This window comes from Phascolarctos cinereus, unplaced genomic scaffold (genome assembly GCF_003287225.1).
Source record: "Phascolarctos cinereus isolate Bilbo 61053 unplaced genomic scaffold, phaCin_HiC Scaffold_4;HRSCAF=312, whole genome shotgun sequence".
NCBI lineage: Eukaryota > Metazoa > Chordata > Mammalia > Diprotodontia > Phascolarctidae > Phascolarctos > Phascolarctos cinereus.
In genome coordinates, this window is record NW_027555847.1 from 707,076,254 (window position 1) to 707,093,663 (window position 17,410).

Consider the following 17,410-nt stretch of genomic DNA (forward strand, 5'->3'; position numbering starts at 1 on the left):
TCATTTCTCAGTGCTTTGCAAACTGGCTTCCTACTTACTGTACAGCCAGAACCGCTCTCTGCAAGGCGTTCAGAGGCCTCTTGCAGGATAAATCCACCAGCCTTCTTGACTGTTCTGAAGTTTTTGACACTGCTGACCAGCCCCGCTTCTTGCATGCTCTGTCTTCCCTGGGTTTTTGGGACACTGCTCTGCCCTGGTTCTCCCCCTACCTGTCTGACCGTTCCTTCTTTGTGTTGTTTGCTGAATAATTGCTCCCTTTACCCCTTCCCCCCAAAACAAGGCTCTATCCTGAGGTCTTTTCTCTTTCTAAGGCCAACTCTTGGTGATCTCATTAGAGTGTACGGGCTCATTTTTCATATCTGTGCATGGGTCCCACATCACTATATTCAGACCTCATCTCTCCCCTGAACTTCAGTCCCATATCACTTACTGCCTGCCAGACATTTCCACATAGATGTCCTGTAAACATCTTGGACTCAATTTGTCCAAAATAGAACTCATACCCTCCATCCCTGCTGAAACCCACTCCCTTATCCCAACTTCCTTATTTCTATGGGGGAGGGCGATGGGACACTGCCATGCTCCTAGGCAGTCAGTTTCACAGTCGTGGCATTGTCCTCCCTATTTTCCTGTCCCTAACCTGTAGTATCCAATTAATATCCAAGTCTTATTGATGCCACCTCCATAACACCCAATGTCTCCAATAAGATGGCCACACACCACCGAGGTTCAGGCACTCAGAATCTCTCATCTGGACAAGAGTAATAGCTTCTAGTCTCTTCTCTCAACAAACCCATCTTCCATACAGTTACCAAAATAATTATCTTCAAGCCCAACCCTTCAACCATGTCACTCCTGCTCTCAAGAACCTTCAATGGCTCCCCATGGGCCCTAGGATAAACTATAAACTCTTTCTCCTGACTTTTAAAACCTAACTTGAGCCTGCCTTTCCAGGCTTACTTGACATAACCTCCCTTCATTCCTGCTCTATTCTGGTGAAATTGGCTCATTTGTTCTTATACAGACTCAGTCTCCAATCTTCCAAATCTATGTCTTTGTACAGGTTATTCTCATGCCTGAAATGCCCTCCCTCCTCACCCTCACCTCTGAGAATGCTTGGCATCCTTCAAGGTTCAGCTCATGCGCCTCCTCCTAAGGGAAGCCCCTCTTCATCCTCTTAACTATTAGAACCCCCCCTTCTTAAATCACCATGTATCTACTCATTAGTTTCTAAGTTATATTCCCTCCATAGAATATAAACTTCTTGAGAGCAGGCACTATATATTTTTTTTTGTTTTACTGTGGTATCGCCAGTGCTTTGCATACAATAAGTATTTAATAAATGCTTGTTGGGCTGGACCGAGGAGTGTTCTTTAAAACACTACAGAAACAAGATACCATAATAATAGTTTATTAGACTACAAAAAACTATCCAAGGGGGCACCTAGGTGGTGCAGTGGATAGAGCACCTGCCCTGAAGTCAGGAGGACCTGAGTTCAAATCCGGCCTCAGACCAAACACTTGACATTTACTAGCTGTGTGACCCTGGGCAAGTCACTTAACCCCAAATGCCTAAAAAGGAAAAAAAAATGATCCGAGTGCCACATTGCATAATCATGGGTCTGGAAGTTTAAGGAATCTCAGAGACCATTGAGACCCATGTTTTCATTCTATAGATAAGGAAACTGAGGGAGGTTAAGTGACTTGCCTTCTCTCCACCTTCTTCCCGTGATGGAGGGTGTCTTTCCTGCCTCTTGCCCTAAGGACACATAGTCCCAGGCATGTCTCTGGCTCAATTTTGATTTACCTTGAAATAAAAGGCTCAACAAACCACCCCCTGGTCAGCAGATCCTAAATGGACCTCAAGCTGTTCCTCTCTAACAACCTGTGGACTCATGCCCATTGCTAAAGCTTATGTGCATGAGAGAAAAGTAAATGGTGCCAAAGTAAAGGGAGACGCATGAAAGCTTTGGGAATCTCATTATGAGAAAGCCGTTTTTCTTGAATATAGCAATTTCCCCTGAATTTGGAGGGCACATCTTGCCATCGAATCACTGTGACAATGAAATGACTAAGACCAGTCCCTGAGAGAGAAGGAGTGTTGGCTGCAGCCTGGCTGGTTTCAGCGAATGGGGTGGCTGGACAGCTCCCAATAAACGTGTCTTGCTGTTGTGACTTTCCTCAGGGTAGTGGATAACATATCACCAAGGCAGAAGGGAATGACTACTTCCTGTCAGGGAAGAATAGAGGCAAAATCATCACCCAAAGATGCCAAAGCTGGGGGGCGGTGGAAGCACAGACTGTGACTCTAGGAGTTGTCTGGTCCAACCACTGCCTCATACGGGAGTGGCCTCTCCCACATCTGTGGTACAAAGGCATTATCCAGCCTTCACTTGGAGCACCTCCCAGTGACAGGCAACTCATTACATTTCAAGGTATCCTATTTCTTTTACTGACCACATTACTTCCTTACTCAATAAACTCTAGTGGGTTCCCTCTCAGATCTAGGTACAAACATCAAGTCTTCTCTCTGGCATTTAAAGCCCCTCAAAATCTGCTTTTTTAAAATTTTTTTTCTTTTTGGGTGAGGCAATCAGGATTAAGTGACTTGCCCAGGGTCACACAGCTCGTAAATGTCAAGTGTCTGAGGCCAGATTTGAACTCAGGTCCTCCCAACTCCAAGGCTGGAGCTCTATCCACTGTGCCACCTAGCTGCCCCTGCCCCTCAAAATCTGGCCCCAGTTTACCTATCTAGCCTTATTATATATCACTCCACTTTGTGTGATCCTACAGCGCAGTCAAATTGGACTTATTACTGGTCTTCACACGTAGTCCTTCCAACTTAACCTCTGTTTGCCTTAGTTTCTTCAACTATAAAATGGGGATCATAACAGTACCTAACTCCCAGAGTTATTGTGAAGAGTAAATAAGACAGTATTTGTAAAGAGAACAGTGCTTGGCACATAGAAGGCACATGGAAATGCTTATTCCATTCTCTTCCCCTTCTCTAGTGCCCCCCATTGCAGGTATCTTCTCTTACCAAAATACCTTATATTCATTTTATATACACACACATTATGTATGTATATCTACTTACATACACACATACATATATATACACATACATAGGCATATCTACTTACACACACACACACACACACACACACACACACACACACACACACTTCTTGTTTTCTTTGATAAAATGTGAGCTCCTCAAGGGCAGAGACTGCATCATTTCTGTCTTGGTGCCTAGCACAGTGCCTGGTATACAGTAGGCACTAAATACATGCTTGTTGCTTGCTTGATTCGACAGCTTTAATTGCTAAGGCAAGCTCTTCTTGACAGGAAGCTCAATCTCCTTCTCCACCTAACTCCCGCCCACCCCTCCTAGCTCTGCCCTGTGGATCTGAACCTGCCTGCCTGCCTGGGTCTTAAGAGCTAAGAAACAAGAGGAAAAATTGCAAGTCTGAAAATGGTAGACATTCATAGCAATGGTGGTTGCCACGGCTTCCATGACAGCAGTGATGTTTTTCACAAAATGTAGTCTAATGGGATTTCTAGTAGACTTTTCTAAACCCTAAGCCCCGTGGCTCACTCTGGCAGGAGAGCTGTGTCACTGGCCGCCATTTGCTGGCGCAAGACATGCGTGTCAATTACAGGTAAGCCGGAAGCAGATAGACAGAAAAGAAAAGAGCACGGGGGGATGGAAACTTTCAGGGACAAGTGAGAAAATATTAATGCCTCAATCATTTCCTACCTGTCAACAATTCTCAAAGAGAACATATGGGGCTGGACTTGTTGGCTCCTGAGATCCCTTCTAACCCTAGGTCTGTGATTCCAATTAGAATTGGAAGGGCCTTTAGAGGTCATTGAGTCTAACCCACTCAGCTTACAGATGAGGGAAGCCGGGGCCAGAGAGGTGATGCTACTTACCCAAGGTCACCCAGCTCCTAAGTGTCTGAGGTTTTCCTAGCTTCTAATCTAGCATCCCGTCTAGTGGACTCTGATGCTTCATTTTTACAGGCTTCCCATCTCATTCACATAAAACCCTCCATCAAACGCCACCTCTGGGCTTAAATCAAGTCAACATAGATCTATAGAAGATCTATTAGGTTTGAGCCACTGCTTGAGCAAACCTTCAATTCATTCATTCATTCAACAAGCGTTTATTAAGCATCTACTATGTGCCAGGAATTGCATCAGGCCCTGAGGCTTCACAGGCAGAAAAAGAAGCCAGTTCTGTCCTCAGAGGGATTACATTCTATTCAAAATGGATAGTAAACAGCTTATTGAAGAAGAATTAGGTAGGTTATGGATAATAATGCATCTCTTAGGCAGCTATGTGGTATAAGGTTGGACTTGGAGTTAGGAATACCAGAGTTCAAATTCAGCCTCACACACTTACTAGCCTTGTGACCCCAGGCAAGTCATTCAACTTGCCTCAGCCTTGGTTTACTCACCTGTAAAAACGGGATAATAACAGCACCCAGGGTAAGGATAAAAGGAGATAGTTTTGTAAAGTGCTTTGTAAAGCTTAAAGTGATCTACCAATTCTAACTATAATTAGTATCCTAAGACATTAAAGCCAGTCCTCCAGATTAAGTCTTTGTAAGAATCAAAGTAATGGGTATAAAGTAACGTGCCACTTAAATACTTAGAACAAATGAGACCTATGCAAAATTCATCAAAATGCTAGGAGTCACTTCTTGGCATAAGACAGTTTTTCATTCTTTGGGTACTGAGGGAGGTGGTAGTGGCAAGGAAACATGGGTGGTGTGGACTCTCATGGCTGTGATTTGTGACTGATAATAGCCAGCTCTGAGAGCCAAGAGAAGGGCTGTTTGGAAACCCTGTCTGTGCTCCTTTAAGATTGCCAAGGAGCCAGCAGCCTAGAGCCCACTGATCCATGCCCCGGGGAAGACAAGAGCCATGGGATAAGGTTTCAGAAAGTGGCGCTTGGAGGGGAGTTGGCCAAGAATGGAAGACCCAATGTGGAGTCACCCAAATTCCCTCAGTGTCTTGGAGTGCCCACCTCAGGGAGACACCATTTTCAATCACTTAAAGAGTAGGGCTAAGGGGCTTGTGGGTGGTGAAGAGTTAATGCTTCTAATGAGTTTTCCAAGGGGCAACATGCAAAGTGCTATCTATGATCACCTTTAAGTCCTGAGACCTCCCTGGCCGGCTGACCCTGGTCAGGCTGCTTGGGTCCCTCAGCTGTGGGGATCAGAAGGCTTACACTCCCTGTCTCACTGGTCTGTTGTGAGAGGAGCGCTCCTACAAGAACCCCAGGAACTCGAACTGTCACCAGGATGACTCTGGACACACCAAATCCTCATAACCCAAGATGTACAGCAGCAAGGGACCGACCTCTGAGACTATGGAGTCCAACCCATTCATTTTACCAGTAAGGAAACTGACACTCAAGAAAGTTAAATGACTTGTCAAAGGTTCCATAGGCATTAGAGATAGAATCTGAACCCAACCCTCTGACGCCAAAGCCAGGCTCTTTCCTTGTGTATTCATCCATTCATTCTACAAGTACCTTTTAAGCCTCTACTACGATGAGGCACTGGGCTAAATTCTGGGGATTTGGAGATAAAAATGAAACATTTCTTGCCTTCAAGCAGCTTACATTCTTTGGGGGGTAGGGAATGGACTAACGTACCCAGATAAGTAAATACAAAAAACAAATGTGAAGGCAATACAAACGATTTCAGGGTGTACAACTTGGGGGATAAAAAAAAAAGCTTTGCAAGGGAGGGAAGGCTTGAGCTGAGCCTTGAAGGGAGACTGCATCCCAGGCATGGGGACAGCCCAAGCAAAGGTATATGGAGGTGGAATGTCACATATACTGGGGACAGGAAGTAGGCCAGTTGTCTGGCCAAGGAAGCATTGGAGGGGGAATGATGTGCGATAAGGCAGAAATTCAGGCCAGAAGTAGATTGCAAACGGATTTAAAAGACAAAGCAGAGAAGCTGGTGTTTTCTTTCTGAGGCCTTCAGGAACCACTGGAGTTTCCAGAGCTGATGGTCAGCCCTGAGTTACTGTTTTAGGGCCTACTATGAAGATAAATTTGTATGTTAGTTTTCCTACCACAGTAAAGACTTGCACCTTAAGGCACAGACTGCTTACACCTTTGCCATATCCCTTCCTATGGACCATGAGCTCTCAGGGTTCTTACTGTGGCACAGATGTTCCATTTTTCAATATTGTCAATTCTTTTAGCAGGCTAGAAAGTTGAATTGTGGGCAGCTGGGTGGTGCAGTGGCTAGAGTACTGGGCCTGGAATCAGGAGAACCAGGAAGATATGAGTTCAAATCCAGCCTCACTCTGCGACCCCTGGGCAAAACACTGAATTCCTATGCCTTGTTTCAACAGTAGTCAGCACTGGCTGATGAAAGGTGACCTATTGGAGAAAGAAATGGCAAACCACTCTGGTATCTCTGCCAAGAAAACCCCACCAACAGTATTGGATTGCTGTGGTCCATGGGGTCATGAAGAGTGGGACACAACAGACCAACTGAATAACAACAAGAACAGTAACAGCATGAATTGATAGCTAATCATGAGAACTGTTAGAAGAATCAACGCTTTGGGGAGACGGTCCAGTTTCTGCCACGTATTGGCCATGTGACCCTTTCATGCCCCGGGTAATTACTTAATACTCTAAGTTAGAGGAGAATTGCTGATCTGCACCAGTGGGAGAGCATTTTCACAATGAGGTCTCCTACATTAATAGAATCACAGACCCACATTAAAAAAGCATCTATCTGTCTGCATCTGTATCTATATATGCACACACGGGGCAGCTAAGTTGCGCTGTTGGGTAGAGTATAGAGCCTAGAGTCAGGAACTCACCTTCTGGAGCCCACATCTGGCCTCAGCTATGTGACTCTGGGCAAGTCACTTAATCTTGTTTGCCTCTGCTTCCTCATCTACAAAAAAAGCTAGAGAAGGAAACGGCAAACCGTTCTAGTATCTTTGCCAAGAAAACCCCATGGACAGCATTGGTGTGATATTGGTTCATGAGGTCATGAAGAGTCAGACACTTACTAGCTGGGTGACCGTGGGCAAGTCACTTAACTGTGTTTGCCTCAGCTCCTCATCTGTAAAATGAGCTGAAGAAGGAAATGGCAAAGCACTCCAGTATCTGCCAAGAAAACCTCATGGACAGGATTGGCATGCTATGGTCCATGGGATCACAAAGAGTCAGACATTTATAGTTTCCTTATCTGTAAAATGGGGATAATAATAGCTACGTATCTCAAAGTCTTATTGTAAGGATCAAATCAGAAAATGTATGTAAAGTATTTCACGAAATGTAGCTAGGTGGTGCAGTGGATAGAATGCTGGGCCTAGAGTCAGGAAGACTCATCTTCCTGAGTTCCAACTTGGCCTCAGACATTTACTAGCTGGGTGACCTTGGATGATGGAGAAGACTGAGCAACAGCAATAGTATGTACAGAAACATACGGATCTATGTATGCACACACACACACACACATACATACATACATACATATACATACATACATATATATGCCTATAGAGTGCTTTAAGGTTTACAAAGTGCTTTGCATGAGCCTTCTGACAACTCGGGGACAAACAGATGCATCCTTTGTTGCTTCAGACACAAATGTTTGCCAATACCAGGAATTCATGACATCATGGAATTTTAAGGGGAAGCCATATTGGATGGAGCAACAGTTGAAATCTTCTCAGGGCCTAGAGTCTTACAGCCAGGACATCTTCAAGGAACACCGAGGAAGGCAGGGGGGCAATTTTAGCAATCATGTACACACCTCCTTTTTTATCCTAACGAATCTGCCCTCTATTAAGAAACCTTGGAGGGCAGCTAGGTGGAGCAGTGGATAGAGCACCAGCTCTGGAGTCAGGAGGACCTGAGTTCAAATCTGATCTCAGATAGTTACTAGCTATGTGACCCTAGGCAAGTCACTTAACCCCAACTGCCTCAAAAAGAAAAGAAACCTTGGAAAGTAGGAAAAAAATAGGGGCCCAAGTAAGAAAGATTCCCGAAGATGTCCTTCCTTTCCCTGACTTTTCAAAGTTGAGACCAGAGGAGGTTAAAAAAAAAGCATCGAACTTAGGAGTGGAAAGACCTGAGTTCAAATCCTAGGTCTGCTCCTTCATAAGCTGTGATATCAGGGTAATGATTCAACTTCTCTGGCCTCAGTTTCTTCCTCTGTAAATTGGTTCTATGAGCTCCTATTCTTGCATGGGAGAGAAAGAGTATAAATTCTGAAGTTCTCAGAAAGTTTCTTCCGGTGCCAAGGCCCCGTGCATTTCTTTTCACAAATACAATTTCCAGTTTCATACAACAGTGAAAAACCCTCCATTTCAAGGTGTCCAGATCACAAAGCAGGAAGGCAAAAGTCTATAGACACTCATCTTTTTGTTCCCTTCAATGAGAAACTACTGCATTGAGGGAAATGTATAGGATAGGAAAAATAATTCTTTTAATTCTTTTAAAACTTTTCAAGATTGCAAGAGGTGACTTGCTCCTGCCAAGGAAAGGTTTACATTGGGGAAAGGTGATTTTGGTGAAAGTTTCTGTCAATTTTTGTAGCTATTTGAAATAATACAGTAAATAATTACGACCAAAGGATTCAGAGCTGGAATCAACCTTAGAAACAATTTAATCATTTTACAGATGAAGAAACTGAGTCCTGGAGAGGTGAAATGACTCAAGTCATGCAAGCAGTAAGTGGGAGAGCTGGGATTTGCACATTGAGATCTCTGGCTCCCAAACCTAGCATTTTTTTTCCATTCCTCCATCTGCCTTCCCTCTAGTCTACTAATCATAGTTCCTCTGGATTCTTATTCTTCCTCTATTAGAGGCTACAATGAAATTAATCAATTTAGTATGTACTACTCATTTTGGGTTTCAACAATGACTCAGTTAAGGTTTTGATATTATTTCTCTATTACATTGCACACTGATTATCAGTTATCTCATCCTGATTTTCCAATAACCTGAATACTTATATGCCACTTTTGCTTGAATTAAGACCCATGTTGCATGAGAGGTACAACAGAATTCTTAAAAGGGATTATGTCCTGGCTTTGATATCTTTCTTGGAATTAATCTTTAAACAAATAAATAGGCACTGGAAAGTTACCCCAAGTTGTAAGGGGTTGAAATGTTTGAGAGGCTGGGTTAAAAAAACATATGAAAACAATCTATAACTTCTCCCTAGTAGTTTTTAGGCTGGTCAATACGGAGACCATTAGACAAACACCATCATTACTATTCACTCCCATTCATGTCTTCCCCATAGGAAATACTGACCTCACATAAACTCCAACCAATCTTACCATGACTCCAGATGCACTCCATCTTAGGAAGTGACCCTTTTAAACAAATAACCTCATCTGGGCTGAGTCTTTCTTCTTGCTAAAGGACTAACCCATCAGCTACTCTTCCTAGAATGAAGTACTGAGCTAGGGAACTTTCAGCAAATCAAACTCTTGTCAACAGTGCCAGTGGGAAAAAGGCACAAAGAAAGGGAATTCCAGAGGGCTTCTGGTACCCTAGCCTCAAGAGCTAGGGAAGAGAAATATGGAAAGAAGAGGGCTCATGCTCGTGGAGAAGGGTCTGCTGCTTAGGGACAGACAGAGAAGCCCTCCCTGGGTGAGTTCAGCAATGCGAGTAAGCGTGGGACCAACCAGAGGTGATAGTAGTAATAGCTTCCTGGGAGCTAAGGGAGGCCATAAATATATCATGTGGGAATCTGAGCAAGGCCCGTGAAATGAAAACGTAACTCCTCTCAAAAAAAAAAAATTTCAGTTAGTATGATGTCAGTTTTCTATTCGATACCTGTTTGGGATGAGTGGAGACTCAGTGGTTGTTTGTCATTTCTTTTCTTGTTTAAAAAACAAATGGGATTCAAAGGTAAAGATTCTATGGTGAGCAATTTTTTTTTGATAATTATATCCTACCTTTTGGTTATATTTGAGAGCATGGCATTAAAATGATTTTTATTTAGCTAATAATTTTATGCTTCTTTATTTTTAGAGGCTTAGAAGCATAATATTTGAAGTGCTTTTTATGCATTAGTAATCAATATATTGGAAATTTTAAAAATAGCACATAGCCCATTCTTTAAGGGAAAAATTACCTGCTGAGTAGGGCCTCTGAGACATACATAGAAGGAAATTCTACACACACACACACACACACACACACACACACACACACACACACACATGCATCCTGGCAAGCAATCTGCTCTTTAAGATCTAGAAACCATTGTCAATTTCAACAATCCCTCAAGCTTAGTATAAAATCAGGGTGGGGAATCAGGTCTTTTAGAAAGGACAAGAAAAAACGGTAATTTCTGGGTCGGCCTCAGATGATGTCATCATAGGTTCTAAATCTGATAGCCAAGCAGTGGACACTAACTCTTCTTGCCCATGTGACCTCTAGCATCAATTTGGGTAACAGAGCTCATGTTTTATAATTTCCCCTTTTAGAGCCTTGAATCCAAAGCAGGAGATTAAACAGAGTTTCCCATGTCAAGGCTCGGATGATGTGAGTACGTGTGTGTGTGTGTGTGTGTGTGTGTGTGTGTGTGTGTGTGTGTGTAAGTGTGTGTGCGTGCGCACGCGTGGGGGGGGTGAGGGGAGGAGGCATGAAAACTAACTCTTCCAGCACACACCCCTTTTCTTACTACAAGGGCATCCAGCAATCACATTTGCAATAGTAAAAATGCTGAAGAACCCGGCCCCATCTCTTTCCCCTGGTAACCACCCCAATCCCTCCCTACAAAGACCTTCGTGTTTTACTGGTCCCAGGAAATTGTAGAAGGGGTTAAAATGGAGAAATACAGCTGATAGCGCCGTTGCAATAAATAAATGAATGAATGAACCATAAAGAGCTAGCCATCCAACCCTGGGGAGCAAGTGTCTCATTTTCTGCAATCGGATACATTGGCAATCACTGATTTAAAAAAAATCAAAAATCCTATTTTACATTTAAGTTCAGTGTTTTTAAAATACATACAGCCCCACACATGCACGTATACCCAAGAAACATTGTACACTGCACACATGTTCATCCGCCTCTAAAAAAAGCATAATTTCCCTGCTATTCTTTCACTCAATGAAAAGGCAATGGCTTTTAGAAAATCTGAAAGAATACCAACTTCACCCCAAAGGCATTTTATTCGGCACATATGGCATAGACACACACATGTACACACACACACACACACACACACACACACACACACACACACACACACAAAGGTTTTTCTCCATGTCACATACCAAGCTAAAATACAGTTGCTATGCCAACAGATCTTTTTTTTTTTTTGGAATTAAAAAAGATTATTAGCAGGAAGATTCCCCCACCCCCCACCCCCAATTCCTGAATCCTATTCCCCACCCATGAAAGAGGCTCAGGGAGAGAGAGGGCTTGAGGGATGGGGAGGAGGGGAGGGAAGGGGAAGATGGGCAGAGGGGTGTCTGCTTACCAAAGATGCTGATTTGATAGTGGCAAAGCGCTCTCGGTTCCGGTAGTGGAGGGCCTGACTCTGGACTGACTGGGTAGGCCGCAGTTCAGGCCTGGAATCCCTGTGGCCCACCTCATCCCTTATGAATACATGATCCTGCAGAAATGGATAAAAACAAGGAGAAAGTCCAGCTCTGCTCTTTCCTCGCCGGCCACCTCTCGCTCACCCCTCTTTCTGCACAAGCACTGCTGTTTGAAATGCATAGTTTAGCTCTCGCCTAGTCCCTGCAGCTCCCACAGTCCAAAATGAATAAGGAGCACATTGCAGCCTTCAGTTAGAAATGTCAGCTGATCGCTAGTGGGATGCCTTCGGAATCCCTGGCAGGATTTTTTCCCCCTTTGCCTCCAGAATTACATCAATGCCCAAGGAAGGAGGGATGAAAAAGCCAAGGCAACGTACAGATGCCTCAAGACCGTCTGCTTAAGACGCTGCACCCGGAGGCTGCCTTTAAAAATGTCATGTCCATGCCTACTAGGGAGGATGCTGGCGGCTGTGAACATACAAGCGAGCCTCTGCCTCATCCCCTCGCAGGAGGCTTCTCTCAGTCGGCTTGGATTGGAGACAGCTGCTGGGCTGGCATCACCGTCCGTCCTGTCTACAACCTGCTCAGGCTGGTACCCAGCCGCCTCTCTCTCTTGTGCTGGGAGGACTCGGCAGGCACTGAGGAGGGATCCTGCTTTCCAGGCATGATCGGACACAGTTCTAGCACCTTCTCTCTATAGCTTCGGAAAGGAGGGTTTTTTTTTATATTTAAAGAGACAGATGCACAGTTGGAACGGAACGACACTTGCCCAGATTCTCCCCCTCCCCACCCTCCCCCACTCGGAATGGGCATGGTCACTAGAGTATGGGGGGAGGGGAACGGTGGGGGGGGGGTGGACTGGAATGGAGTGTCCTCGACCAACATCTGATCCTGAGAGGGGTTGGGGGGAGGCAGTCTGACTGGAGCCTTAAATAAAAAGGTAGCTGTCCCTAGAATGAATAATAATGCATCTCTTTTAATCACCACCTAAATGTCTTTTGGGGTAGAGAAGGGATGGATTCCAAGAGTACTTCTTCTAGGATAGCATCTTTCTATGGAGCCATGGGAGGGGACAGGCAGGAAGTCTAACCTTACAAACAAGAATATTCTATAACAGTTAAATGCTTGCAGCCACGTGCAGCCATGGGGGATTTTAAAATAGCACATGCTTGAGATAGGGGTGGGGGTGGGGTGGGGGGAGAAGAGAGAACATTCTCTTACTGCCCCAGGGCTTCTGGAGAGACCATCTGTGAGAAGTTTCATTTCTATATTTTGTCATGGCTATGTGGAGAGTTTTATTTAATTAGTTTCCTTTATCACGAGGCCAGGAATAAGATCCCGTTTCTGAAGGGGTTGAGAATCTCCCAAATTTAATATTGCTTGGGAGTTTTGTAGAGTCCAAACACGGATAGGATGGATGAAAGTGAAATCTTTGAGTTCAAGGTAGTGATGCAAATGTCAAGGCTTGAGATTAAATCTTCATGTCTTCATTCAGCTGGTTTTTTTTTTCAAATATGGATCAAATTTGAATCTGGAGTCCAATGGAAAACTCTCACTCCAAGTGATATACATTTGCTGCATATAGGGTTGTTCTCATTACTGAGTGGTCACCACTGCTGGGATATAGAATAACATTAGCTGTGAAATGTTGGCTTCTTACTTGACATTTTGGAACTCTTCCACAAAATGTGTTGGAGGGACAACCTAAATGTCCCCATATGACCATCCGGGAAACCCAGACTTGGTGTCTGGCCAGACCCTGGGTCCTATATCATCATTGTCATAATCCATCATCCTCATTGCCATCTTCTTCTTGTTCTACTTCTTCACAATCACCATTTTCAATCAGCTTTTATTAGTTGCTATGTTTTAGACACTGTACTAACTGCTGGGAATACAAAGTGAAGCGAAGTGGTTCCAAGAGCTAGAGAGGAAGAAGGTGGACTCTTCCACCCCCACAACCACAGCTCCTGAGAAATCATATTCTTAAAGGTCTCAACACTTGAACTTTATTTACCCCAATTTCAAGGTCTTTGGTGGAAAAGTAAAGATGCTTCTATGTGCCATAAATTGAGAAGTGAAAGACAGACCAGGTCTGGAAGCCTGATGGTATAAATTCTGACAACTCATAAGCTCAGTGCGGGTTGGTTTTCAACATTTTAGGTGCTTTTTAGCAAAAGGAGAACGAAAAGTACGTGACAGTGGCCAAATTTCAAAATGAAATAATTGAGGATGATGGGATTTTCAAGCTGGAAGAGACCTTCAGTTCAATTCAACAAGGAAAACTTTCTATGTGCCATGTTCTGTGCTAGGAGCAAGGGACAGAAAGACAAAAAAGAAACAGTCTCTGACCTTGAGCAGCTTATGTTCTTCTGTGGGTAAAGGACATATACTTAGATAAGGAAATACAAAATAAATAGAGTTCACGTGGCTGGTGGCACCTTGGCTGAAACTTGGAGGGAGTTAGAGATTCCAGGAAGCAGAGGTGAGGAGGAAGAGCCTTCTAAGCACAAGTCTATGGCCAGGCAGACAGGAGTGAGATGAAATATTATGTCTTATCTATATGATATTCCATATGCATACCATGGAATATTAAGGCCACATTGGCTGAGCTGGTTAGATCATGAAATCAGTCTGGAAGGACGTATTGGAGCCAGATTGGGAAGGGCTTTAAATGACAACCATTATATCCTAGAAGCAAAGGGAACCACTGAAATTTCTTGAGCAGAAGATTGATAGAAATGGTCAGAACTGTGCTTTAAGGATATTGTTTTGCTAGCTGTGTGGTAGATGGATTGGAGAAAAGGGAGATTGGAGGTAGGGAAACCAAAGGAGTTATGGTACCACTTTCTAGCTGACAGTTGATGAGGACCCATGTTAGAGTCATGGTTAGGTGAGGGAAGAGATATGCCAGAGATATTATGGGGAATCTATAAGCCTTGAGAACTGGATACATGTAGAGGGAGTGAGAGAGAGAGAAGAATCATGAATAATTCTGAGTAAGCAAACTAGGCTGACTGAAAAGATGGCAGTGCCTTTGATCGAAAAAGGGACATTAGGAAGAGGAGTGAATTTCATGAGATTATGACTTCTGTTTCAGACATGTTAACCATGAGATGTTGATGGGATATCCAAGTGGAGGTAGCTGTGATGACCTAGAGATTAGCAGAGTGATAAAGGCTGGCTATATAGAGAACTCATAGGGACTGATATGAGATCACTAGAAGAACATAGAGAGAAAGAAAAGTGGGCCCAGAAGAGAAGACTACAGACCATCTAGATCAACCCCATCATTTTCTAGAAGAGTCATTTGAAAGTGAGAGAAGCTAAGACTTGCCCAAAGTCAAATAGGCAGAAACAGAGCCAGGATTTGAAACTGGGTCCTGATTCCAAATCTAGTATTCTTTTTTTTTTTTAATTAAACTACAGCATCTCTTAATTCATAGACATAACCAAAGAACTACAGTCCCTAGTACATTTGGCATTCCAAACCAATATATAAGGCTTGTCCTTAAGTCATTGAGAAAAAATGTTCCAAAATACAGTCCCTCTGCATGCTCTTAGATTTAGTCATTTATTGATTTGTCTCATCTATGAAAATAGATCTCTTTGTATTTAAATATAAAGCCACCCAAGACACTAGATTTCCATGTTTATTCAAGTCAAAGAAAATTGAATTTTACACAGTAAAAGGGTTAATAGACCCTAACGCATATGTCCATGTGAGTGGACAATTTCTCTAGTCAATTAACTGTTGTGCGTTTTTTTTTCAGGGAAGGGGGTGAGGAAGGTATTTATATTTTAAAAGGCCAGTCAGAAAAAAAATATAGGTTTTAAATATGATGTACTTATTAAGGAATAAGTACAAATGATATGTTTCTTTTCTTTCTGTTAAAACAAAAGTTTTCCCTCTTGTAACAATGCTCTTAGTTTCTGAGACTGGGTCATCAACTGAACTCAACAACATCTAAGGATTATAAGAGATTACATGAGACCACAAAATGAAGAAAAATCCAGTTCAACAGCAGGGAGCCATTTCATTTTCAACGGGTCCTTCCAGAAGTCAGATGTTCTTTTAAATGTAGGATCTCATTAAAAATATGATAGGTGGGGTCCAGAGTTGAACATATGGAGGCCAGTGGGTTGGATTGTCTTTGGGAAATTATAGTCCTTTTAATAATCCCAAATGCTTGTTAACTGAATATTCTTTTGGTAGTCATATGTTGCCTATCATGATATACCATATTCTCTGAAGTATTAAAGTTGAGTATCACCCAAAGGACAATGGAGAAGTTCATGGTGGGAATGAATAGCCTAAAACACATGACCAAGGAAGAATTATGCAGGAGGAACAGCACAGAAGCTGTCATTAGAGTCATATGGCCCAATAGGGCACAGCAATATTACATGATATTTCTGTGACCTTAGAAAAGTCATTTCACCTTTCTAGGCCTCTGTTTCCTCATCTGTAAAATGATGTAGTAGTGGCCCATGCCTGTGATCCCAGGCTGTGGCTGTTTGGATCTCTTGAGCTCAGGAGTTCTGAGACAATTGAGTACCTGCACTAAGTCTGGCATGACTATAGAGAGCCCCCAGAGAGCTGGGGACAACAGGCTGCCTAAGGAGGGGCACAGATTGGAAAGAGAAAGTCAAAGCTTTGGTGCCAATTACCAGTGGGATCAGGCTGGTGTGTGGCTGCTGCAATCCAGCCTTTGGAATCAGGAAGACCCGGATTCAAGCCCCATCTGACACACACTGGCTGACTCGAGACAAGTCACTTAACCTCTCAATGCTCTAGGCCATTATCTTATTGCCAAGAAGGCGCCAACCTGCATCGGGAGGGGGTTGCCTCATCCTGGAGTTCCTTATACCTAGAAAATCACAGGCCTGCTTCCTATCCCCATCCTGACTTTGTCGATTACATAATTTTCATTTACAAATATGTCCCTTCCCCTTTTCCTACCCACCAGTAAGCAATGATCCATGCACATCGTCTCCCACTTCAGCAAAGAAAGGAAAGAGGTACATTTTCTCATCTTTTCTGAAGGGCCTAGCTTAGTCATGATTCCATGGCATTCAGTTTCATTTTTTAAAAAAGCGGTGGTGGTGAATTTGTTAAATAAATTTTTCTTTTAAAAACTGCGGAGGAGGAAGGGTGAGAATTAAACAGGGTCTGCTGGTGTCCATCTTGTCTAAAACCTTTTAATAATTGGCAGCTAGGTGGTGCAGTGGATAGAGTGCTGGGCCTGGAGTCAGGAAGACTTGAGTTCAAATTTGCCCTCATACACTTAGTAGCTGTGTTATCCTAGGCAAGTCATTCAACCCTATTTGTCTCAGTTTCCTCACTTATAAAGTGAACTGGAGAAGGAAATGGCAAATGACTCCAGTATCTTTGCCCAGAAAACCCCAAATGGGGTCATGAAGAGTTGGACACAATTGAATAACAATAAAAATCCATAATAAGAAAAAAATAAAAGATGTATAGTGTTGAAAAAATTTAGGCTACATTTAGGTAATGCTTGATGGTTTAGAAGGCCATTGTATATGTCACCTCCTTTGAAGTAACATGAAAAAAAATATATCATTTTGACCAGTTCATGCCAATGTTTTCATCAATATGTACATGGCCTTCAAAGGTACAGATCACAACTCATCCATGCCCTGCCATTCAGGGTCACTTCTACCCATGTCTTCCTACAGATCTTCCTGAAGGGGTATACCCGGTATGTTATCAACCCCCCTTGAGAACAGGGGATGACATGGGCTGCCATCCTTTGCTCTGGCTATGGCTAATAGTTGGAAGGGACCTCACAGATCATGTCATCTAACTCCTTCATTTTATAGATTGAGG

General features: G+C 43.2%; 1 protein-coding gene across 3 annotated transcripts in view; it reads right to left on the minus strand.

The window, feature by feature from the left end:
* Positions 1-17,410, minus strand: part of TAOK3 (TAO kinase 3) — a 237,689-nt gene that overhangs the window by 44,985 nt on the left and 175,294 nt on the right. For all 3 annotated transcript variants that reach the window (XM_078154357.1, XM_021008044.2, XM_078154358.1), the window contains exon 14: positions 11,499-11,633. In XM_078154357.1, coding sequence (XP_078010483.1) covers positions 11,499-11,633 — 135 coding nt within the window. The remainder of the gene's footprint in view (positions 1-11,498; positions 11,634-17,410) is intronic.